Below are 26,843 nucleotides of genomic sequence, written 5' to 3'. Positions count from 1 at the left end.
TCATCATAGCAGTTTATTCTTGGATTGTGTTGGAAGGTAAATCCTGGAAGTTGTGGTATGTCTTGGGAGTCTGCATTTAGCCACGTCTCCGTTAAACAAATGCAATCAGCTTTCATCAATGTTCCATGAGCTTCAATGTCCTTAATGTGGGCTTTAAGACTTTGAACATTATGTAGTGCAATTCGACATCCAGTGTTTTCATCATTAGAGATTGATTTTCCACAGTTGAATTTTGGCATGTTTTCCATGGCTGCTTGAACCTTCTCATCACAATATATAGCAGAGTCTTTGAGTTCGTCAATGATCAGTCCTTCGAGATTTTTCACACGACTTAAGGCAACGTATGCCTGACCAGCTGCAAATATCTTACGTAAAGATACAAATGCCCGTTCAACTGTAAGGCCCTGACACTTGTGAACAGTCACAGCCCATGCCAAACCAATAGGATATTGTCTTCGCACTCCACCATTGTTACTAATTTGGTCTTCTTGTACTTGCAATTCAGTTGAACGTTCAGATTGTCTGTTTGATTGAGCTCGCTGAATCCTTCCAACGTTAGGGTCATCAAATTCAACATAAATGGCTTTTGGAAGATCGTTATCATCATCACCGTCTATAATATTTACTATCACTCCAGCTGCTCCGTTTGTTAGCCCGTCTTGCACATTTAAGTTCTTCAAGAGCAAAATACGCGCTCCGATACCAACTTGGACACATTTAGGCAAACACGAATTAAAAACTTTGGTGTGAAAGCCAGCCATCTTTTCCATTCTTCCGGTTTTAGGATTTCGCTGAAAATCTTGGGCCAATATCTGGATTACATCTGGACATGTGTCATTCAATTTTTTGACATTATATTCTTGCACTTCTGCATTTGTTGCATATATATGCAAGATCGAATGGTCATCTTCAATTTCACGTTGTTTCAATGTGCGCACATCACGACTATTGAGAGCTTGTGTTTTTTTACGCACTCTGAGGCGATTCAGTGTCTCTGCAAACGTAGCATTTTGTTGTCTAACAACAGTGGTCAGTTCAACAATTTCAAAATTGTTTTCCCACAGATTAACTCCTCTGTTGTCAGCATAGAGTGGTGTCCCTTTTACAGGTTTGAGTTGGTAAAAATCCCCAACACAGATAACTGAAATTTTTCCGAACAATGAGTAATCTTTTGTCTGTTTTATCTGTCTTAATCTTCCGCTGATGTAAGATAAAAGCTTGTGATCCACCATTGAGATCTCATCAATGATCAAAATTTGCAAATTCCTCATTTTGTTGCGTAAACAGTTCACTTTTTCATCACCAAGGGGTTGATAAGGCAGAGTTGCATTTGCATTAATTGAAAAGGTGTTGTGTATTGTTGATGCACGAATATTGTAAGCCGCTACTCCTGTAGGCGCTGTTAAAATGACAGGTAGCTCATCTGGATGTTCATCATCTTGTAACAACCTCGTACTTTCATAATGTATGGCTTTTATCAAATGACTTTTGCCAACACCAGCACCACCAGTAAGGAACAAGCGTAATGGTTCAGGATTTTTTCCAAAACGTTTCTGCAAACACCAGTGGCGAACTGCGTAAAAGACTGCAGACTGTTCCTCATTTAATGATCGTAATAAATCCAATGCATCTTGCCTAGGCATTGTCACATTATTAGTTTCCAAGGAGTACACAGTTTGTGGGTTGGCTATCAAGTCAGGGATACAAGTTGCCATGTCATCGTCATTTTCATTCTCCACAAGTTTGTCTTTCATAAGATCCAAACAACGCAACCTTTCATTTTCCAATTCTGGAGCTAATATAGCCCAAGCATCTGTGAGATCAATGTCATTTTGCAACAAATTTTCTGCTTTGTCAATCATATCGCTCTCTTTTTCAAATAGAGCTCTGTTACTATCCACAATTGACTGAACAGTTTGAACAGTATCACCAAGTTTAACTGCACCATTGTTGTAGAAATGCTCATACGTTTCAAATGGAGGTGGTTTGAGGTGAAGGGTTTCATAGTGTGGCAAAAACAATTGTAACAATGAATGATAATATTTTTCTGGATCTTTTGTTGGAGAAAATCGTGGATATCTTACAACAGCAGGTTGTGATCGGGTTCGTTTTTTCAGAAATCCAAAGTTGTTGTTTAACTCAATTATTGTCTGTTCGATTCTTTGTTTTTGGAAACCTCAGATTTTGAAAGCACTCTGTATTCACTACAAAAAGTTGCCAGGCATAAAGTTTTCATTTCCTCTGACTGAGGCCTGTTGGTATAACGTTCAACGATATTGGTCATCCAAATGTTTTCATTATTTTCAGTCATCTGCTGAGCTTGGGCTTGTAGCATATGCAAGGGTAAACTCATCCTCATAGGATTTTCACCAACAGGAATGAATTGTACATCACGAGAGCATTCTTTCAAGTGCATTTGTGTTAAGCGATACACTGCCTCTTAAGCTGACACTTCTCTGTTGTGGAGATAAACACTTCCAAGCTGCCGAAATGCTGCTTTTGCATCCACATTGCCATTTAACGCTTCCATTTGAGTACGTTGTAAGAGCAAACCTGGTTCCATCTCTCCTTTTGTGACATATGATAGTATGTATACAGCAGCAGAATGTGCATCTGTGACAAACTGAATATCCATGTTGCCTTGCCAAGCTCGAAGTAAGTGTTTATTGTATTGGTTCACCCAAATGTCTGAAGGATTTCGTTTCATTACAATGCTTTTCTTTGTGGTCCACATATTGTATGCCCATTCAAATACACTTTGCTCAATTCCCAGAGATTGAAAAAATGCAGCTGTTGACTTGAAATCAAAATCTGGTGAAGTTAATGCAGCTCTGACTGTGTTGATGATATCACTAGCACGTTTAGTTTCATCAGCATCCTCTGAACTTACACTTCTTGTAATGAACGTCTTTTGGGACGGGGGCCGTGGAAAATGAAACCTACACACAGTGTTCTTTTTGCGACACGTCTTGGAATGCCTGGTGCTGTGTTTCTGTACACTGTTAACGGTTTCATAAAGCTCAGAGTCTTTGTCTGTTGGAAGTTGACATGTGATATATTTGTCAATGAAAGCTGTCACTTCAGCATCACTGTGTGTGTCAATTTTCGGTGCGTTTGCCACCCAGAATAAAGCGTGTATATGAGGACTCCCGCGCTGTTGAAATTCGACACGATAGAAATGATCGATTATTTTTCCTATTGGTTCAGCTGGTGACAGGATTACATCTTTCAAAAAAGAGTGCCAACGTTCGTCAAAGAGGCGTGCTGTTGTAACAGGGTTTGAACGGACCAACTTGGTTTTGTCTGACCAATCAAGATCTGCAACATTTGCTTCCTTTCCCTCAGCCCTTTGCAGACTGGACAAAAAATCAGGCCATCTTAAATCTGCGGAACTAAATGACGCAAAAAATGTTGGTATAGACAGCTGTCTTATCATCGCAAATAAATCTTTCTGCACAGACATCCAATATGGGGGTGTTCCACGAATGCCACGCAAAAATTTGTAGCCCTCATTGTTATGCAACAATGTTTTGAGTGAGTCAGAGTTCAGCAAGGTCTCTGGTGACACGTCTTTCTGCGAGCCTTTGCGTAATGCAATTGAAATGCTATTTTGCACTTGATTTACTTCTGAAATGTATTGAGCATAAAAAAGAAAATCAGTGTTCCGTGCAAACCGTCCATCAGCATTCAGTAAACGTGTATTCAAGTACCTTGAAAGAGTTATTTTCGATTCTCTTTCAGAATGAAACGTAGGCCCGCCTAGAGGATACAAGACAGGAAAACACTTGCTTTCATTGGTTTTATCAGTTAAAAGACTGACTGGACTGTTACCTTCAGCAGGTGCCATATTCAGTATGTCTTGAAAATGTTGATCAACTATTTCAGATCCGATGTCAATCGGTTGTAAGGATGTGTCTGAAACTAGTCCCGACTGATCTTTAATGTAAGTCAATTCTTCCTCTTTTTCTTCATTTTCATCATTGTCCTGCATTTCAACATCAGAGTTATCAACATTGTCTTTATCATCATGTGTTTCATCACTGTGGTCAGTAGCCCTATCGTCCAAAGTGTTCAACCATTGATCATTTAAAATGACATCATCATACCATTTGTTGTTCTTTATTAAATACTTCAATGCATTTCTGACTTTTTCTGTTTGTACACATTGAAATTCATAAAAGTTTTTGTAGCTTATTTTTCTTTTTAATTTTATTCTGATCATCTTATCATCACTTTCATCTCTTGGTAGAACGTTTGTCACGGTTTGAGAATTTATAGGAACACAAACACAGGGTCCATGACAACCTCGTTGACGCCCTCTTGGTAAACACAGCAACTTCATAAAGCATATGTTTTTGGCTATTAGATGCTGTTCTAAAGAATTCAAACATTTCAGCTCTGGAGGAATTGCATGTAACTCCAAGTTGTTGGTAACGCTTTCTTGTGGAAGTGTGCCTGAAAGAATCTTCTGATGACAAGTGTGACAGATCCACAATTTTGTTGCAGGGCTTTCAGCCAAGTAGCATTCAGTCTGACAGTCACAGTCACAAACATGCAAATATTGTGTTGTTATGCATCTTTTAGCCATCTTAGCAACTTCAGGTCGTTTGTTTGCATAGTTTTGGGGTTTACATTCAATGACTTGCCTTCTAAAAAGCAATCTGTGACAACAAGAACAGACATGCTCTGGTCCACGGCTTACATTTTTTCGAAAATTATCAATTGCACAATCAATGTCTCTTTGTTTTTGCTTTGAATTTTTGTGTTTATCGATACTTGTGTTGATTTTAGATAAGCGTATTTTTTCATTTTCCTGGTACTTTGTTTTGTTGTATTGTTTAATTTTCTTTTGGAAAATTAGGTTTGACTTGTATTTGTGTGTACTGTAATCACGGACAGCAGTGTTAAAACTCTTATTGGTCTGATACTTAACGTGGCTATAATTTCGCACAGCAATGTTGAACTTCTTATTGATCTGATACTTGACACGGCTATAATTTCGCACAGCAGTGTTAAACTTTTTATTGGTCTGATACTTGACACGGCTATAATTTCGCACAGCAGTGTTAAACTTTTTATTGGTCTGATACTTAACATAGCTATAATGACGGACGGCGTTTTGGAAAGCCTTGTTGGTCTGATATTTGATTCGCGAGTTCCTTCGGGCAAGGTTTTTAAATGTTGTATTCCTATATTGAAGCTTAGACGTTTGTTTAAGCTTTTCTTGAAAACTTGTATCACCTTTGTATTTCTTCTGAAAATATATTGCTTTTGATGTCTTAAATTGTGGATCATTTGCATAAAGTAATTTGTATCGCTTTTGGAACAGTTGAAGCACTTTTTCACGAAAGTTTGTGTTGGTCTGATATTTTTTCAAGTAGCACGCACGAGAATGTTGACGCCTCTTCTGTTTGTTACATTCATCTTTGTGGTAATTTTCCTAAATTTTTGCACGTTTTGTTTTTCTGTAGTTGTTATCATTTTGATACCGCATCCGCTTTCTCTCTGCATGTTTTTGTTTTGAATCGTTTGATTGATCCAACCGTCTTTTTCGCTGAGAACGAGTGCACACTTCGCTCTGACAACATATTTCAGCGCACTTTGTGTTTTCTTTGTCTTTCACACACAGTACAGAATCATAATGGTTTCCTGACTGATTTACCAAATAAATGCGACCATGTATGCCTATAGGCCTATTTGACAATGATTTTGAAAAATCATGAGAATTCCATCTGTCATTATTGTAGGTCATTATTTCACATTGTAAGAAGCTGGCAGCAGCAAAGATGTCAATTTCTGTAACCCATGAACCTGAATAAAAAATCCTAGATTGTTCCACATAATCTCCAACAGAAGTGTACTGATCTCTCAAATACTTTTCGAAGTGTAAACTGTTGTGTTGTAGGTGTTTCACAGCAGCCCTTCTGATTTTCAAATGTCTTTCCTCATCCCCACAAATGCTGAATGCAAGGCTACGATAGAAGCAATTACCGTCTGGTTTAATATTTCTCATTTTACACGGAGACCCAATATCACTGACCTGAACAATTCTGGATGGTATGGGATTGCACATAGTTTTAGGTAATTCCAAAAGTGTACATAAACTGTCCCGATCTTGCCTAGTTAAAGGGGTAAACGATCGTTGTTCTTTGGTCACATTAGTTATGAATACTTCATCAGGGGCCATCACTGCTGCAGACTTGCGTTTGTTTGTGTTCTTCTCATACTGAGGTTTAACATTGAAATCCTCATGTGGCTTTTCTGGTATGCTATTTGTAATCATAACATCATCATCATCAATTGGTAAAGCAATCAGATCTTGTTCTGCCTCTGTCACGAATACAGGTAGGCCTAAGCCAACTTTATCAGGGACACTCATTGCATCATACTTTCGCTTGTTTGTGTTCTCATAGTGAGTTTTAACATTTCGGCCTACATTTTTGGTTGACCCAGATCTGTCAGATATATTTGCAATCATAACATCGTCAGCATCAATGTGTATATCAATCACTTCTTGTTCTGCCCTTGTAGATTTTGTTTCATTTTTAAAAACCTCACTAGGAATGGAAGTCAAGTTAGCTGTGCTACATTCATATGAACAGTTTGCAACACCCTCAAAGTCATTGGCGACGTCGTCATGTGGAATCGTCATAACATCAACACCAGTCACTTCAAAGAGAACTTCATTGTCATCATCTGGTAGTGAAAGTTTGAATGATCGTCCTAGTTCAACCACATAGCTGTAAAGGCTGTCTATAGAACTAAAAAACGAAACAGAACTTGCCAGACGTCCTTGCTTGTTTACCTTTCTTCCATGAGAGTCGAAAAATGCAAACCAAGACCCCTGCTTCACAACAGCAAATGTACTAGTAGGCCTACGAATGGTTACCACACCAGCATCATTGTCCAGTAGAGTCCGTTGCAGAGCTACATCAAGTGGCATGATCAAGTCAGACAAACCATTATCATTCTCAAGGTCAATAGCACCGGTAAAAGATTCCCCATATCTTATTGAAAACTCTGTATTCCACACATGGTGATTATTAGGCAATTCAGTCACAGACAGGTAGGAACGACGTTGATTTATATCTTTAATTTTGTTGGCATTTTTCAGACAGTTATACAGTGAAGTTCCATGTACAACAACATCGTTTACGTCAGCACAATCCCAGGTCAACACATTCTTTATTTTACATTTCAAAGCTGCAACCAGGCTGGTTGGTCCTCATTGTCTTTCAGCTGCATCGCCAAACCGAGCATCACCTTGATGAAAGGATCCTGTTAGGACGCGATTATCGATATCTGCAAGGTTAACACACTGAATAAAGGAAGAATGTATAGCTTTCACATAGTTGTCAGTAACTTGCATAGTTGTTTGAGGATTGTTTAGAGGTTGAGTAATTGAAGCCATTTGACATTGATTGAGTTTGTTTGAGGGCACAGGCTTTGTGACAGAATCATTGAGTTCGTTTGAGAGCACAGACTTGTTGACAGAATCATTGAGTTTGTTTGAACGAGAATGCAAAGTGCTTTTGCTTGTCTTGTTGTTGTGAAGGATAGGAAAGATAGAAAAATCAGTTATGTCAGGTGAGATAGAGGTGTCACAGAGGGACAAAGATGCAGGCTGAGTCGGCAGCGCCACCGTTTCAGAGGTCTGCAAAACTTCAGCAGACAGCGGGGCCTCTGAAAACCGCTGTCTGCTTTCAACATCATCTGTGGACTGTGGTCTCTCAACAGGTTTCTGAAAAAAGCACCAAAAAAAATTATGTAATCAGAGTAAAATCATTGAATGTTGCAAATATATGCAATCTATGCACATTTGAAAAGTACAAAGCAGCACTAATTCCACTTCTGCCCTCTGCTGGACAAATGCAAGCATTGGAAAGAATGAATAAACACATCAACACACAACAAACTACCAATAACATCATCATGTAACCCAGTGTTTCCCAATCTGGGTGTCAGAATTCCTAGAGGGGTCCCATTGGGCAGACGTATATTACACTTGTACATTTGCTTTATTTTCGAAGATTATTCAATCAATTAACACACACACACACACACACACACACACACACACACACACACACACACACACACACACACACACACACACACACACACACACACACACACACACACACACAGGGCTTGACATTAACTTTTGTACTTACCGTCCACTGTGACTAGTGGTTTCCCAAGCAACTAACCATTCGGCTATTCTACTAGCCAAAAATTTGATATTGTTTTATATCTATATCATGACACTACATCTATCTTCAGAAGATGAGGTGTTAAAGCAAGAAGATGAGTGCACTTCGACACTGAGTAACTGAGCTTTTTCTTGAACTAAATACAAACAATTGATACAGGGCAAAGAGCAGAATAAAGGCTATGCTGATATGTCATATCATAGAATAAGCTACCTGCCAAATTGGCTAATGAAACTGAAATTATTACTAGCCATAGACAAGTTTGACCAGCATTTGACTGGTTGGCTGGTGCCAGTGTCAAGCCCTAACGCGTGCACGCACGCACACACACACACACACACACACACACACACACACACAGACACACAAACACACGCATAACAACAGTTGCTAAAAGTTATACAAAGAAAAAGCTTGCAGCAGTAGAAATATCGTCTACAAACCCCAACTCCTATGAAGTTGGGTCGTTTGGTAAACGTTGAATAAAATCAAAATGCTATCATTTTCAAAACATTCATGGTCATTTTACAATAAGTTTTTTTTTTTTTTTTACATTTAGGCCACACCAATTTAATTTGTTGGTTCTCGGATTTTTTCAGGAAAAAGTTGAAGCGAGAGGGCAAAAAAAAAGAAAAAAAAAATAGTCGTGTGGTTATACCACCTGTATATCAGCCTCACATGGACCTCCAAGGGAAGGTGCAAGACAGGTTGCCATTGCATGTTTGTCTGTAAATGTTTGAATGTAACACGTTTCCTGATTTGCTAGTCGTAATCAGCATGTTGAAAGGAGTGGTTTTATTGGTTCTCTACGTCACATGACCTGCAACTACTAAAGAGACACCTCCCCGTTCATGAAAACATGCAGTCTTCGTTTTTTCTTAGCGATTTTATTTTTTGGGGTATTGAAACTGATTTTTTTTCCCCATTTTGATATAAAATACAAGAGGCGAATCTGAGAACCAACAAATTAAATTGGTGTGGCCTTAACGCCATCTAAATATTTAGTATTTAAATATTTCATAGCAAAAAAAAGATGTTTTATAACATACCACAACATCTGCAAAAGACTTCTGGGCCTTTGGTTGCTGCCCTTCTGCATCCAAGTCCAGTGGAACATAGCGCCTTCTTGCAGCTTGAGACTTTTTATTGCGACGACCCATCTGTTATAAACACAGAAGTGCACCATACCATTTTACCACAAGTTTCATTAGCATCACCTGTATCAAAAATGCACTAACCTTTGTGATGTGGTTCAGTGACATATAGTGCTTGCTTACAAGTCTGGCACACAGTCTATGTTGAAAAGATTCATACATTTCTTTTAGAAATGCATGCATTATGATAGTATGTTGATTGGTATGTGTGTGTGGCATGACCCGCCTAAGTTCTACATCAACACACAAAACAAACCTGGCAGATAGTAAAATACAAGCACAGTAGTTTTTAACAAGCAAAAGCTTCTGTACTGAAACAGACACACACACTTCAGGTCATTTTTGTGCAAAGCTTTACTTGACTTGTGCGCTTTTAAGCTTACGTCTTCATCAGACAAAGTGAATACTGCACCTTCTAAACAAATTACCACTGACCAGAAAAGATTCCTTTATGAGTACAACAGAAGTCTTCTTACTAAGAACATTGTTAATGTTTACCAATGCTGTATACCAAGAGCTGAGCTATAATGGGGAAAAGCAGGGCATTTGCCCCGGGACCCAGTGCCCTCCTGTATTGGTGTTGGGGGGCCTTATTGTAACAACAGGCTGTACAAAGGGGCCCTATACATGGTTTGCCCTGAGGCCCTGTGTGCAATTGTTCCGCCTTGCTGTATACCAATATTGTATTGATTAATGATGTAGCTGCCTATAACATTGCTATTTCCAACCCAGTTTCATACATATGCATGTGTTCAGCTTAAAAATGAAATCAATCAATTATAAGATTCCACAATTTACCCAACACCTGCTTGAAGTTTTTCTCCTCATGACAACGCCAGCAAGTCCAGTTTGACTGGCCTAATGGCATATGTGAATATGTGCTCATTCAATTGTAAAATGCAAAACATTTAGTGGTTATAGCCGAAATATTTTTTTACTTCCGTAGACTAAGTCTTTCTAGGAGTAGGGAAGACAAGAGTAGGGAAGAGAGAAACGACAAGACAAGCCTTACGCTCCATCTTGTACTTAAGCCATGCAAATATGTGACCTGAGAAGTCTGGTTGTGGTAAACAGTGAAGAAGTAGTATATTCCAATTTTGTGTACATATTCTTGTAAACATAGTGTAACAAATACAATCATGCACTACCTTTTTAATCTCAGATTCCAAAATTTTAGGTAGCCTACTTTTGACAAAAGCATTTGCAAGAAAAATGTGCATGCAAACTGCCAAATTTGTGGATTAACTTCTCTCAAAAATCCTGCCAACTAATGAGGAGAAAATGAAAATCAAGCAGCATAACACAGCAATGCCTAATATTGACTTGGTCCCATGATAAGGAAGCTGTTACCTACTGTTGGCCATGTGTAGTAATGGATTAAGAATTTGCCCCCTTTTCCCCCCAAATAGAAAACTGTGCAACCATGATAACAAACAAACAGCTGCAAAACTCAGACAATCACATATTATGCAGCAAAGTTAATGATAAAAATAATATTTTGTTAAGTCAGGTATACAGTCAAACAGTAATGACAGTATTGTCACTATAACATTTTCCAAACAATATAAGGGGGGTAATGTTAAAATACAATATATTGTTACAGTGGCACCATCTCCCTTTTGGACGTCCCTGTGCTTATTCCAAAACACACTGCCGCAAAACCCTCACAGAGAGCTGCATTGAAATGATAGTCATTAAGAACAATTGGCCTAGTAAAAACACCAGCTTTCCAACAAATGAGTTTCAACAAGAGTCGTGTACTGTGTTTTGGGCCATTATTTGCTCAAGACCAATGTAAGATAGTCAAAATTGACTCCACCCCCCCCCCAACACACCACCACCTTTTTTGCAATCTAAACATATTATAATTAACCAGCCTCCCCTGTTTGACAGACTACCAGCTGCCACTGCCAGTGACCCATCGCCCCTACTAACAGAATTCCTGCAGTAGTGCCATTTTGATCAGTAATGTCAATAAGCAACATACTCGAACAATACTGAATAAGAGAATCATGCAAGCATTTTCACGGGTAATATCATAAATAATAATGTTACCTTTTTATCCCAAATGGCAAAACACTGCAAAAGAGAAACAAAAGTTAGTTATTCAATTAGTTACTTGCTATGATAACATCGTTTATTGCAAATATTAAGCAGTAGCAGTAGGATGAAATTTAGTAGGAATTTATTTTATAACCATTAGGCCTACTGTAACTATACAATAAAAAGCATAATCATAATATTATAATTACCCATAATAGTTGTTGTTGTTGTTGATGTTGCAATATTGTAGCAAAAGGGGGAAACTATCCTCTACCACACATTACTGTCTATGAGGTCATTACAAAACACATCTTTTTAAATATACTTTCAAATAATTAAATTCATAGTAGGCCTATTCATCATGACCATACTGCTACAATGCGCAACTGTCCCCCCCCCCCCAAACAAATAACAGCATGCCAACCCTCAGAAAAGAGCACACGAAATATAATTCCATCTGATTATGTGGAACGTGGAAGGGCAAGGGACATTTGTGTAACACCACTGGCTCTGCCGCCAGGAAATAGGCAGTATTATTCCAAACGTTATGCAGACATTTCTAAACAATTTCCTCTCCTATTTTGACACAATACTTTAAGCTGTATAACGTGTGACCGCAAGTCATATCCGCATGTCTACGGTTATCTGCGTCACCAATATTACCGGTATCACCATGATATCCCAAACTCCTAACTTTCGGCGTTTGATGCAATGTTGTGCAACAACAGACGCTAATGGCGGCGGCGAGACCATGGCGAGACCACCGATATTAATAATCCTACTTGCATAAAAGCGGAATTAATCAAATTTTGACCCAACTGCAATGAGGATTATAACATCTAGGCAATTCTCCAAAAAATAATACGTAATTCTTCTAAAAAGTGCAGTATCCATGAAAACAACATTTTGGATTACGCAACCTAGGCAATGTAAACGGTGGTAGATGGACACTCCCAACTGAGATCGCTCTCGGACGTGCAGTCCCAGGTGTTTCAATCACTCCCGGACGTGTCGTCTCACCCGATTATATTTCACGTATTATCATACACTGCCACATACAAGCAATTTAGGGTTAGGTTTAGGGTTGGGGTTAAATTTAGGGTTAATGTACAGTTAGAACGAAAAACTAACATCAAAAAGATAAATAGCTCCGTTATATGGCGGTGGGACCGAAGGTGGGCTAGTGGGAGCGAGCCGACAGGGGAGCGTCCTGCGTTGGGAGCGTCAATCAGGGAATCGATGTAAACTAGCGTTGGCCAACGTACAACTTTATCCTATTACACAACCGTATATTAGCAACTTTGCTGCAAGGATCACCAGGGTCCCTGTACATGAACTTGACCATTGTTGTGAATGTTATTTCTGTACATTACTTAAATATCGACTTTCACGTTGGCCCTACCTACCACAACAGCAACACGGAAGGCAACACGGAGCATGTAGCCTACTGTGCTGACAAAATCCTCTTTTAAGCAAACTCCTTCTATACGAACGAAGTTGTTAACGTTTGTGTTCGTATGTTGATATCTCGATTAATACTAAAACCGAAGTTTGCTGATATATGAACCATTATTTGTATTTTAAATCCAGCTATTCTGACGGCATGCTGCTCATGGGGGTACACTGTAGAATGCTAGCCGTGGGTACCAAACATGTCGTCCATGATTCGAGTTGACCAGTCGACTAATACGCTCTGCTACTATCCTACTTCTGTTCTTCTACACAACATCTAGTGTCTATGTATGATCTATTGGTTAACTTACTTTACATCTTTAACAACAAGTTGCCTTATAATCCAGTATTTATAACCACAAACTGCCTTAAAGATATACGGTAAACAGTAGTCTTACCTTCCAAACACTGCAGGGAAGAAACTTGCATGTCTTGTCGTCGAACAACTAATCCTGAGTGAACATGCGCAGTGATGTGATGACGTGTACAGTTACTCTTATCGACTGCAATACACGTTTTTGTCAGCAGAGTGCGCCAAAAGACCAAAAATTGATTCTGCTCGTTCACACCTTGATTTCTGTGGACACTAAGCTACATAATGAAAACTTGTTGCTAGTTACTACTGTGTTATTCGTGAAACAGACAGCTGTTGGAAATATCCTTCACAAATCCTTATTTATTTATTATTGTGTTGGTTGTAGAGGCACTTCTGTCACTAAGCAAAGTAGCCTAAGTAGCTGCTTGGTGTCCCCCAATCCATGAAATAGCAAAAAAACACCTAGGCTACTTGCATGTCGTGTCGCGCGTTGTTACAGTAGTCTAAACATTTGAATTCTGAAATGACATTCACTTGCGCATCCGTGTCTATGCACATGATACTCCACTATCTATCTTTTTTCCGCTGCAACGGCATTTTCTGTTGTGCTCTAAACCAAGTCCTTTCCCCATCAACAACCCACTTGTGCAGATTTTGCAATGCTTAATCCTTTATTGACAACTACATATTCCATTAGTTTTAGTCTCTATAAACAGTAAACTATGTTTTGAAGATAGGCCTATTAATTATTCTAATGATGTAGAAATCCCAATTCAATGTAATGAATGTGACTAGCCAATATAAACTATTTACCATCTGTTAGGCCTATCTCTCTTATTTCTCATTTCTGTAGGATACATTTTACTCAAGTGTCCAATAAAGACAGTGAAAGTAATGTGTTCCACCGTTCACTATGAAACTACCATGGACTAATGTGAACTTTCTGTTTTTATTCCATTTTTGTTGTTCATTTTTAGCTGAACCTGGGGGCGTATTACAGAAAACTTCCTATCTTCAGTCGTCCTATCTTAAATTTTGACCCATTTCTACTTGGCAGTTGTACCATCACTCAGCAATCCATCAGTTACCAGACAATATGTCTCTATCAACAGTCAGTCTATAAACCAGCCAGTCAGCCTTGGTCAGTCAGTTATTCACTACAGCAGAGATTGTCAACCTTTTTCAACTTTGGGCCCACTCAAATGTCAAAATTGTTCAGGGCCCACCTTTGACCCAATTAAGAATAAACCTCAACAGCAACACACACCAAAATATGAGTATTATTTTTGGAAAATGATTTCAAGGCCCACTTGGAATACCTTCAGGGCCCACCAGTGGGCCCCAGCCCATAGTTTGGGAATCACTGCACTACAGTACTTCTATTGAACAGTCAACATTATCAGTGTGGTACAGTCAACTCCAACCTCCAGTACTACATTTGGCTCCTAACTCCAACAATCAATCACCCAGTGCACAACATAACACTAACATGCAAATGTTTGTGACTTAACTAATTGTAACTATAAAATGAAGTATGTATACTATTTGTAATAGTTAATAATTTATTACAAACAAACCAGGGGGGTCGACATTCCAATCAATTTCTGTTGCATGGGGGTGTCAGAAAAGCATGACCACACACCTATATGGGTTCACTGTGTTTGTAAACACAACTCTCCCAAAAATAACACTCTCTCAAAAAGTAATAAAGTAAATAGCAGCTAAACGTGCTTCTCTGTTTAGTGTTGCAAATAACCTATTTCTATTCAATACACTCTTAAAATTATTCTTTATTTAAATAATAATAATTGATACATTTATACAATAATAATCATATTGAAATTCAGTTGCTGCCTCTCAAATGTAAAACAACACATTTCACATGCCAGAAGACCTCAAACAGATTCATTCTAAACCTGGCACATTGCTGCAACATACAAAAATGCTAACAGGTCTGTTTTTTTAAGGCAGCCCATAGCATTGTGTACCAAAAGCTCAAATTTGGCAAATACATCGTGATAAGTTTCCTGATCACTTCACTCAAGCATTTTAGGTCCCCATCCCAAACCATCTAATGCAATGTTGGAACCTAAGTCACTGTACCGTTTGCAGCCCTTGGGGTTATTTTATCCACTCCCCAATATAATTTCATATTAGCAGCTTCATAAATAATATGACACATTGCGTTTTAAAGGTGGCTGCCTTTAATATAAACCTAAAGTACAGGGGAAACATGGTTTGTGTTCATAGTACTCCCATCAGAAAGCTTACACCCCTCCAAAGAATTTCATATGGCCCCTGAAATAAAAAAGTTTCCCCACCCCTGCTCTAGTGCACCAACAAACATGGTGGGGTGTCTGCAATTACTAACATTTGAACCGCTGGGCCAATTTTCAAAAACTTGGTATCCCTGGAATCCTTGAGCCAAGACGAATCCAACGCACGCTATGACGTCATTTTCCGACAGGATAGTTTTCCCGCCATTTTGAATTTTGTGAAATTCAATAAAAATGCTACTTCTCCAACAATTTTTGACCAATTCACCCGAAACTCAGTATATAGTATCTCTGGACTGACCGTCTGAAAGAATATTGGATACCTTTAATCGTTAAGCCGTGACAGCCAATCAAAATTGTCGTAAAAGTGGCAAAACAAGAAGTGAGGTCATATCTCAGCAACCGTTTGTCAAATTAAACTAGGATTTTCACACACATAGTAGTCCATCCCATGACCTACCACAAAGAAAATAATATCCCCAGCTCAAACTCTGTAGCGCCACCAACAGGTCAAATTCTTAGCTACGTTTTTGCCTGTAGCTTTTACACCATATGAGTAATTTTGAAAATAATACTATCACTAGAATCCTTGGGCCAAGCCGAATCCAACACACAATATGATTTCATGTCACCCACAAGAAAAAAAATCTGCCATTTTAAATTTTGTGAAATTCAATAAAATGCTACTTGTCCCACAATTTTGGTTCAAGAAGTGAGGTCATATCTCAGCAACCGTTTTCTGTTGGGATTTTTTGCACACATTCTAGTCCATCCCATGACCTCCCACAAAAAAATCCAGACCCCAAGCTCAGACTCTCTAGCGCCACATACAGGTAACAGGAAGTGAGCTCATATCACCGCAGCTCTTCAACGGATTCAAACTAAACTTGGTTTACGTGATCACACTCCCCTCCAAGGAATGCACACCAAACATTGGTGAGATTTGGACCAAAGGGGGCGCTGCAGATCCTTCTGTTGCCGTGGCGACCCTGCCAAGTTTACTGCTTGGCCCCGCATTGCTGCTTGCAGCTATATTTTTCATTTGATTTTTCATGTTTTTTTTAGCGGCTACTCAAGCAGTAACGATACGATTTTTGTCTCACGGTTCGATGCGATTTTTTAAATGTATCTTTTTAAAATGAATTTAATTTGCTTTTTGATTTAGTTTTCTGGACTGAAGGGTAATAGAACTTTGAGAGGGTGTATCACGATACTATATGTTGCACCACGATACAGTATTGTGACCAGTGGAGGAACAATAGCACACAGGGTCCCAGGGCAAAACACTGACAGGGCCCTCCATAAAGTCTACCAATGTCATAATAGGGCCCCCATTATTGATACAGGAGGGCCCTGCCCCTGGGCCCAGGCGCAAATGCCCTGCTTGCCTCGCCTATAGCTCCAGCCCTGATTGTGACTCTGCGTATCACGATTTCTTGGTTCGATACAACATCGTGTTACAGCCCTAGCGACGGCTCAAGCAGACTACTTTGCCAGTAGTGGGTTTTCGGAGATTAGGGTTTTTCTTCAGGAGGGAGTGCTGGTGATATGGGCCAGACTTGAAACTTTTTGCAGTAAAAAAGAAAAACATCATCTCAGAGTTTATGTGAGGTTGTGAGGTGCATAGTTGTCTGAGTATGTACAAGCTGTGTGTGTGTGTGTGTGTGTGCGCACGCGTGTGCGTGCGTGCGTGTGTTCTTTCTTATCGTCTAAGTATGTTCAAGAGATACTTCTGTCTGAAGCCACATGGACATATCATATTTCAGTGTGGTTGTTCATGTTTGACTAGTTGTTGAAGAGGGACGTAAAAAAGTGTGTCTTTGTGTCCAGCAAAGTAGCACTTTTACTAAAGGGCCATTTCCCGTTTTAACCTTTTGTGGAGTTTTGTATTTTGCTGTGTGTGAGTGTGTGTGCGTGTGTCTGTGTGTGTTTGCGTGTATGTGTACGTGTTTGTTGTTACTCTGAAATTATCCAGCAAATTGTGTGTGCGTGTGTGTGTGTGTGTGTGCGCGCGCGTGTGTATGCATGTGCCTGTGTTGCATACTTGCAAGTTTGCGTATGCGCATTATGTTTTGAGTGTTCCTGCGTGCCATTTGAAACCACTGACAGAATCATGTAGTAGACCATCATTCAGCCCACACCTCCCCTCTCCTCTCCTCCTCCTTTCTCCCTCAATGAAAGACTACTCGAGAACTAACTCAGAAACTGTGTGTGTGTGTGTGTGTGTGTGTGTGTGTGTGTGTGTGTGTGTGTGTGTGTGTGTGTGTGTGTGTGTGTGTGTGTGTGTGTGTGTGTGTGTGTACAAGTAGTGTAGTAGGCCATCATCCATCCCAAACCTCCCCCTACTCTCCTCTCACACTCCTCTCCTCTCTCCTCCCATCTCCTCGCCTTGGCTCTGCCCTCCCATCTCCTCTCCTCTCCTCTCCTCTCTCCTCCCGCCTCCTCTCCTCTCATTCCCTCCCCCTCTTCCTCTCCTCTGCTCTCCCCTCCTCTCCCAACTCCTCTCCTTTCCTCTCCTCTCCTCTCTCATCCCACTCCACTCCTCTCCTCCTCTCTCTTCCCACTCCTCTCCTCTCCTCTCATCTCCTCTCCTCTCCTCTCCTCTCCTCTCCTCTTCTCTTCTCTCCTCTCCTCACCCCACATTCTGCATTTGAGTTCCAACAATACTCCACAATTACCCACCAAACGGCTCCCATGGTGCCTCAGTTATGCGATGAAGTCACGGATCCCAAAATAGACCTGAAACCCCTGGTGGACGAGCGGGTGGGGATGGACAAGTGGGGGAGGGGGGGTTGAGTATGTTCAAACTCAGAGTGTGGGGTGGGATGAGGAGGAGAAGAGAGGAGATGAGGTGAGAGGAGAGGAGTAGATTAGAGGAGCGGAGTGGAGAGGAGAGGAGAGGAGAACAGGAGGAGAAAGGAGAGGAGGAGAGGAGAGGAGAGGAGAGGAGAGGAGAGGAATGGAGCAGTTAGGAGAGGAGAGGAGAGGAGAGGAGGGAATATGAGAGGAGAGGAGTGAAAAGAAGAGAGAGGAAAGGAGTGGAAAGGAGAGGAGAGGAGAGGAGAGGAGAAGAAAGAAAAGGAGTGGGAGGTGCGGCATGGGAGTACCGTACATCTGGGCAGGATTTATTGTTGTTCTTCTCTGCTGCGGTATGAGTAAGCGAGGGCAGTGTTGTACTGGCATGACCTATAGCCTGTCAAGAGGAGCTACCCATCGAGTTGACCTACCGATAGGCTGCTAGCATACTGTAGCCCAAACCCAAGCCCATGGAGCTGAGCTAACAATAGCCTGCTAACATACTGTAGCTCAAACCCAAGCCCATGGAGCTGAGCTACCAATAGCCTGCTAACATACTGTAGCCCAAAACAAAGCCATCGAGCTGAGAAACCAATAGCCTGCTAACATACTGTAGCCCAAAACAAAGCCATCGAGCTGAGAAACCAATAGCCTGCTAACATACTGTAGCCCAAAACAAAGCCATCGAGCTGAGAAACCAATAGCCTGCTAACATACTGTAGCCCAAAACAAAGCCATCGAGCTGAGAAACCATTAGCCTGCTAACATACTGTAGCCCAAAACAAAGCCATCGAGCTGAGAAACCATAGGCTGTTCCAAAAAGTCCGTGAGTGTGCGCACATCAGTAGCACAGGTGCTGGACTAAACAGAAGATAACTGAAAGTTACACTTTGATGAAGGACTGTGAGTCCGAAACGCCATGCCATTAAACTTTGTTTGGGAGCAGCGAACAGTGTTGCAGATCTTTACCGTATATTTTCCTTTCAACATGGGGTGTTAACACACTTTAGCCAAAACCCCTAACCACACGAATACACTGACCACGATCTGAGCGAGGCGAGCGACAGAAGTTATTGAATTTGTATTGAGCCGCGCGACAAAAGCGATTCAGGAGACTAGAGGCGATTCGCGTGACGAAAGTGTCAGTTTGTAGTTGAACTCCTGGGAATATTATGCAAATTAGCTATGACGCGGTTCGTTTACAGGTGCCACAGCCAATGGGAATGTTGGAATGCTTGCATTCTGCTTTTAACTGACATACTCTAGTCGCTTCAATCTTGCTGCACAGAAGCGATTCTCTATCGCTTGAATCTCGTCGCAGCCGGTGTATTCGCCCAGTAACTCCTGGGGCCTCTACTGTAACGGGTTGTAATAGCTTTGTCCTGAAGCTTAGCTTGATGAGTAGCCTATCTCAGACAGAATACCAGAGTAAGGAGAGAGGGAGGGTAGAGGGAGAGAGAGGGGTAGACAGAGAGGGAGAGGGTAGAGAGACTGTGGGAGAGGAGAGGGATAGAGTGAGGGTAGCACTTAGAGAATGGTGATTACAAGCGCTAGTGTGGCGAGACTGTGGGTGGAGGGTGGATATGGCTAGTTGTTTCTCTTCACCTCATGGGCCGTTTCTCTTCTCATGGTTTGGTTGCACAAGTGTGCGCATGTTTTTCTTTTCTTTTCTGTTTTTGTTATTGTTTGTGTGGTGATGATTCTTTTTAACCACGAGCGGCATATGTTTTCTGCTTTTAGTCGATGTACGGTACACACTATGGTTGAAGCACTATCGGTCCACCATAGCACTCATTTTTCCTTTTTTGTTATTGTGTGGTGATGATTTTTATTTTTATTATTTTTACCACAGACGGCATTCGTTTTCTGCTTTTAGTTGATATACACACTATGGTTGAAACACTATAGGCCCACCATACCGCTCATTTCCATATGACCACAGTATGTCTTCTCATGTTTTCTTTGTTGGAGTTTTTGTGGTGATGATTAACCACAGGCAGAATATGCTTTTCTGCGCTTAGTTCGTCCTCATACATACTATACATGCAGGTCTGTCACAACCAGGAAGGAAAACAAGGCAATTTCCTAGGGCCCCTATCTGAATGAGGGCCCCCTGGTAATGGTTGGTTACAAGTATGTACTTGTATTTAAATAACAGCAATGGCTGTGAAATGATACTGCTAGTGACATCTCTCTCCCCAGTAGCTTGACGATGGAGGGCCCTCCCTAATAGTTTGTAGAGAAAAAAGGGGGACCCTAAGTCCCTCTCTGCCTTGGGCCCCCAAATGCATTGAAATGGCCCTGGTACTACTCTTTACCAAATACAAACTACTATATACTGGAGACACATTTCCATGTTTTTGTCTTCCTGTTAAAGAATAGAATCATGTCCAGTTGTAGGGAAAAAAAACAGAAACACGATATATCAGAGCAAAGCCAGACAGTGTCCTCTTCCACTCTTACGGGTTGCGGAGAAATTCCCAGGATATTTCAACAGCGAAAAATTCCTTTTTTAGAAAACCATATGACAGGACAGATTAATGCTTTTTGACTGTGATTGTGTGTGTGTGTGTGTGTGTGTGTGTGTGTGTGTGTGTGTGTGTGTGTGTGCGTGTGTGTGCGTGTGTGTGTGCGTGCGTGTGTGCGTGTGTGCGTGTGTGTGTGTGTGTGTGTGTGTGCGTGTGTGTGTGTGCGTGTGTGTGCGCGTGTGTGTCTGCATCATCTCGTGCGAGAAGTTAATGTGAGGACAACCAATTGCAAACCCATTATCTGACAAATGTTTTTTTTTTTTAAGGGAATATGACAGGCCAAATGAATGCTTTTCAACTGAGGTTGGATATATATCCTCTGGTGTGTGGAGTTAACGTGAGGACAACCAATTACAAACTCCTTATCTGACCAAATTGTTTTGATGTGTTGTTATTGAAAACTGGTTATGGCCACAAGTTTAAAACTCAAGGGGATTGGAGAGGAAGCCGATGTTACATTCAGTCTGACTTCCATCTGGAGTTGATGAAGGAACTGAAGATCATTGGACGTGTAGAGAAATAAGAGCTATTTGTTGTCTTATACTGTATATACTATCACTGATTCTTGAAAGTTTGGCAAAAACATGTCCCTGCAGTAAAATATTAATTCTGTTGAAAATCAACTAAATTTTCACAAACAAAATGAACCCAGGTAATGGCCAAGGGGTCTGTCACATGAATACACAGTTGTTTGAAATATTTAAAGGAACAGACCACCCTTTTTTGATTTTCACATATTTGCAGTATTTCCAAGCAGTATTCATGAATGTGCATATCATTTTCGTCTATGTGTTTGCATTGCCTCGTCTAACAGTATAGCCAAATTAAGCATAGCAATGCAAGTCTATGGTACAAATTAAAACATCATCAAATGTACTTCTAAACCACTTTAAAATTAATGTAAAATTCACCAGAGTGTAAAACGGCAATTTAATTCCGTCCAGTGATCACTTGTGGCTTGATGCTAAAGTTACCAGTTACTTCCAGTGATTATGCTAAGCTATGCTAATAATTCTGATCCGATAAATCTAAGTACTGAAAACACTGAGGAGAAAATGATATGCACATTCATGAATAATGCCGGGAAATACTGCAAATGTGTACAAAACAAGAAAGGGTGGTCTGTTCCTTTAAGTGTAATTTTATTACTTTTCATGGCTATAAACCTGTCCACTCCCTGTAAAAACGCCTGTCCCAAGGACTGGCATCATCATTTCAATTGACTTAAAATACAAAAATCACTAACAGAATTGAACAATATCACCATGATGTGGAAGACCATATTAAAGTGGTTCTACAGATGTGCACATAGTGGATGTAAAACAATATTTACTATTATTTACTGATTGCTCAAAATGTGTCCAGCATATTGGTCACCACCGTCAGATTTTTTCTAAAAGACAATACAATCAGGTATGCACAAGGTAATTTTCATTACTGAGGACCCCTTTTCAAACCTTTAGCTCTACTGCCTACTTCACCATCACTGAAGCTCCTGTAAGTTTATTATTTTGTCCTCAGTTTGTTAATTTGTTTGGACACTGGTACTGTCCCAACCATAAACTGTCAACACCGTCGGGGGTTTTAATAGTATTGTATTACATTAATGTTAATAAATATATTTTTTTCAGAAAAGGTATGAAGCACCCAAGAAACAGAGCGAAAATGAAATGGCTAATGTGAACAAACAATGCATAATATTTAAAAGAGTGTTTTTTTGTCTCACACCGTCAGATGTCACCACCGTCAGATTTTGTTCTGCTCATCATGTTGTTCCATATTTTACTAAATTGTGCTGGTTAATGAAACATTACTAGGCATGTTAGTAATAATTGTGATCCAAAATGATACTCTAGCCACCACTGAGGTGCATTTGGAGTTTTTTTTGTCAGAAAACCTGACGGTGGTGACATCTGATGGAGTTCACCAAAAAACACATGTTGTACGTGTTTTTGACATGTTTTAAGAATATGCATACAATAAGTATCTACAGTTATGTTGAATTGTTTAAGTAATTCACTTTAATACAGTAAACATGTGTTTTTACTTCTAATTCTGTCTGCCGCTGTTGACAAAACAAGAAAGAGCCCATTTTATGAAAAATGTTAAACATGGGGAGCTTGGCCAATGCATTCACTGCACAGGCAAGACCTACATCTATGATAATACACCTCTATATTTTGGATTTGAACAACTTAAAAGCTGTTTTTACCACATGTTCAACAACCAGTGGCTTACTTCCTAGATAATCTAACTAATGAAGTAAAAACACATGCTCATACTGTGCACACACAAAACTAAAGTGTTTATGCAAGATGCCATTGACTTGAGAGGGCTATTTATTTTGCTAAATGCAGGTACTAATTAGGCCACTTTCACTACTCTCAGATTACTGTCACCACCGTCAGTTCTTAAGTCACCACCGTAAGAAGGAGTTTTGGACATTTTAAAGGAATGTGCTTACAACATTTTCCTTAGGAGTTGTTGAAATATCAAAGTAATAGCCAATTTAAGCCTACACGAATATTTGTGAAATTACAAAAAATTGTTTGTTCTATTTAGGCGTTAAGTAAGCATCGTATGACGGTACATATTTTAAAATTAGAACACATGAAACAGTATTAAAATAGAACAAAAGTGAATTTTCAACATTTAAAGGCATATGTGTGAACCAAAAAATACACATAATCACTTAAAAACTCCAGATACATATTCAACCAAATCAATACAATTTTAATAACTTTTAATTGTGTCTGACGGTGTTGACAAAAAACAAGGTATGATCGGAGAAAAGCCTGATTTCTGAAAAAAATACATAATGGGGAGATTGGCCTTGTGCATTTCTGAAAAGCCAAGACCTTAGTCTACGAGGATATACCATATAATTTTGTCATTCACTTTGTTTTTTTCTGTCAACATTACAACCTGTTTTAGCCACTTTCTCAAGAATCAGTGCTATACGGCGGCAGCCGTGGCCTAGTGGTTACGGAGATGTTGTAGGTTCATGGCAAATTCACTCCTTATTCTCATCCTCTTCCTCTCTCCTCTTCCTTTATCTAGCATGTGAAATTCACTGCTCCCCCTCCTCCTTTTCCTCTCTCCTCTTCTTCTTCCTCTCCTCTCTCCTCGTACTCAAGGCCACAGTAAATGACACTCTGTTTTTAAACAGTATTGTGGGCATTATAATGTTTTTAAACATTCTTCCTCTTCTCCTCCTCCTCCCTCCTCGTCATCTTCCTCTCCCTCCTCCTCATCTTCCTTTCCCTCCTCCTCTCCCTCCTCTTCCTCTCTCCTCTCCCTCTTCTTCCTCTCCCTCCTCCTCCTCCCCTCCCACCTCATCATCTTACTCTCCCGTCCCCTTTCTTCTTCCTCCTCCTCCTCCTCCTCCTCCTCCTCTTCCTCTTCCTCCTCTCTCCTCATCTTCCTCCTCCTCCTCTTCTCTCCTCCTCCTCTTCCAGGTCATGGTAAATGTCACTGCGGCTCGTGCCACTGTGACCCGGACTGGAAGGGTGAGAACTGCAACTGCTCGACGCGCACGGACACCTGCATGTCCAGCCTGGGCCTCCTCTGCAGCGGTCGCGGCCAGTGTGTGTGCGGCACCTGCGAGTGCACCCAGCCCGGCGCCTACGGAGCAACCTGTGAAAAGTGCCCGACCTGCCCCGATGCCTGCACCATGAAAAAGTGAGTAGATATCACTGATGGGCTACAGTGTAGAAATATTATAGTAGTAGGCCTAGTTATAGTAAAAGTAGCGTGCCTACTTTAGTGTATCCAGCCACGCGCCTACAGAGCCAACTGCGAGAAATGCCCTTCCTGCCCTGACACCTGTACTATGAAAATGAGAGTAGTCTTTACTGACAGCTAACAGAAAGAGTAATGGTATAGTAGACTGGAATATACATACACATAGGCCTACATCATAGTTCAATAAAGGTACTATACAATACATACAGTAACGTAGACAGAATACCTGTTTGGCTCCCTTGCAAAGTTGCTTTCCCACACAATACTTTGCAGAGGAACAACTATCACAAGGGAACGCAGAAAGACCCCCAGCCAAGCTCCATTCTATTATGATGTCACTGACGCAATTACAGTAACTTCGCTTACATCAGGACATTACATAGGCTGTGTCTAAAATAGCCAGGATTTAAAAAATAAGATTATGATGTCCACTCTCTGCAAATAACTTCTTGCTTCATAACTTTCTTAACCTTTAAGAGTGTATCGTCACACCGGTGTGACAGGAATGTTCGGGCAGTGAAAGTTCTATAGAATTCTGGGCGCCATACAATACAATTTGGAATTTTAGAATCTTGCATTGTTATAGAACACATTCTATTTATAGAATTTTCAGGAACCCACAGTCTTAATGTTTGGGAAGGTACAATAGGAATAGGGAACATAGATCCTTGCATTTCTCCCCAGTGCTAGAGTATATGAAACGCTACAATGTTGCTCCAACGCAGTGAACAGTTTTGGCACAAGAGTACAGTACGGCCAGCGTGTATTGCAGAGCATTGGATTTCCTTATAAGGCGTGTGGATGCCAAATCGAATCATCATCATCAGCAGTAGAGCCCGGAGTCAGGGCTGGACTGGGCATCTGGCATAGCAGGCATTTCCCAGTGGGGGCTCGCACCCTTGTGGGCCCCTATTTTCAGAAATGTAAAAAATATATGTATATGTGTATGACAATAGGGGCACACGAGGGTGCAGGGCCCACCGGTGAGTCAGTTCTGTGCCGCTAATTATGAGGGGGGCCTTTAAGTCAAAAGTGCCTGTGCCCTATTTCTCCCCCAGTCCAGCCCTACCCGGAGTGGCACGTCATATAACTTCCAGATATAGGAGAGTATCACTAATGGGAAACACTTGGCCTGACAAAGACTTGGAAAAGCCCCAAGTGTGGACAGATTGATGATGTTTGAGACAGACACTGGGGCAGTAAGACAGGGCAAGCAGGCTGACAGCCAGGCAGACAGGCAGAGAGTTGAACAGGCAGACAGACAGACAGACAGACAGAGATTTGAACAGGCAGGTAGAAAGACAGGCAGACGGGACAGACAGAGAGTTGAACAGGCAGGCTGAGAGACAGAAATAAAAATAGGAAACACTGTTCCTCACAGATCCTTGGGAAACACCCAAGTGTTGACAGATTTGTGATGTTTGAACGGGTTAGACAAGAGGACAGTTGACAGACAGACAGAACAGACTGACAGAAGGACAGACCGACAGACCGACAGACAAAGTCAGATGAGACAGACAGAAAGACAGACAGACAGTTGAACAGGCAGACGGAGAGACAGAATCTCTTCTTTTCTGGCGGATGGACAGACAGGCAGGCAAACAGACAGACAGGCAGACAGACAGACGGACATACAGACAGACAGGCAGACACACAGACAGACAGCTGAATGGACAGATAGACAGGCAGCCGGACAGACAGGCGAGCAGACAGACAGACAGACAGGCGGATGGACAGACAGAAAGATAAACAGACAGTTGAACAGACAGACAGATGGACAGACAGACGGACAGACTAGATAACCGACAGACAGACAGTTGAGCAGACAGGCAGACATACAGTCTCACTGGACATATAGATAAACAGTGATGATATTTATGTGTTTTTTTCTTGTTTCTAGGGAGTGTGTGGAATGCAAAAACTTTGAGCGAGGGAGGCTCTTTGACGACAACTCCTGCGCTCGCATCTGCAGAGATGAGATCAGACTGGTGGATGATATAGGTGAGTTATTACATTGACAGCCAGGGAGGTTTATAATTGACATTAAAACCCTTCTGATCGTATAGAAATCACTCAATGGCCTCGGCCCTAAATCTCGAAAAGTTGTGGGTGCAGGACTAACAAAGTCACATGAAAATTGAAAATAAAGTCTGCACACCAAGCCTCAGTTTCTCTTATTTTAATATGGTGACGTTTCGAGCAGTTTGGGCATACTGCCTGAAACGTCACTATGTATAAAATAAAATTAAAAAAATGGAGGCTTGGTGTGCGGACTTTATTTTCAGTTTTCATGTGACTTTGCTAGTCCTGCACCCACAACT

The 26,843-nt window shown here is 40.8% G+C and overlaps 1 protein-coding gene and 1 long non-coding RNA gene across 3 annotated transcripts in view; one reads left to right on the top strand and one right to left on the bottom strand.

Annotated features, from left to right (window-relative positions):
* The window catches only part of LOC134467972 (integrin beta-3-like), a 70,299-nt gene that overhangs the window by 36,186 nt on the left and 7,270 nt on the right, over positions 1–26,843 (top strand). For both annotated transcript variants that reach the window (XM_063221995.1, XM_063221996.1), the window contains 2 exons: positions 24,237–24,459; positions 26,423–26,523. In XM_063221995.1, coding sequence (XP_063078065.1) covers positions 24,237–24,459; positions 26,423–26,523 — 324 coding nt within the window. The remainder of the gene's footprint in view (positions 1–24,236; positions 24,460–26,422; positions 26,524–26,843) is intronic.
* LOC134467974 (uncharacterized) lies at positions 7,395–13,614 on the bottom strand. The gene is made up of 4 exons (XR_010038667.1): positions 13,261–13,614; positions 11,423–11,446; positions 9,263–9,373; positions 7,395–7,741 (listed from the first exon to the last, which is right to left on the bottom strand). It is a non-coding gene; the product is annotated as an uncharacterized LOC134467974 (long non-coding RNA).

This window comes from Engraulis encrasicolus, chromosome 17 (assembly GCF_034702125.1).
Source record: "Engraulis encrasicolus isolate BLACKSEA-1 chromosome 17, IST_EnEncr_1.0, whole genome shotgun sequence".
Taxonomy (NCBI): domain Eukaryota; kingdom Metazoa; phylum Chordata; class Actinopteri; order Clupeiformes; family Engraulidae; genus Engraulis; species Engraulis encrasicolus.
This window is presented reverse-complemented; position numbering and strand designations above follow the sequence as displayed.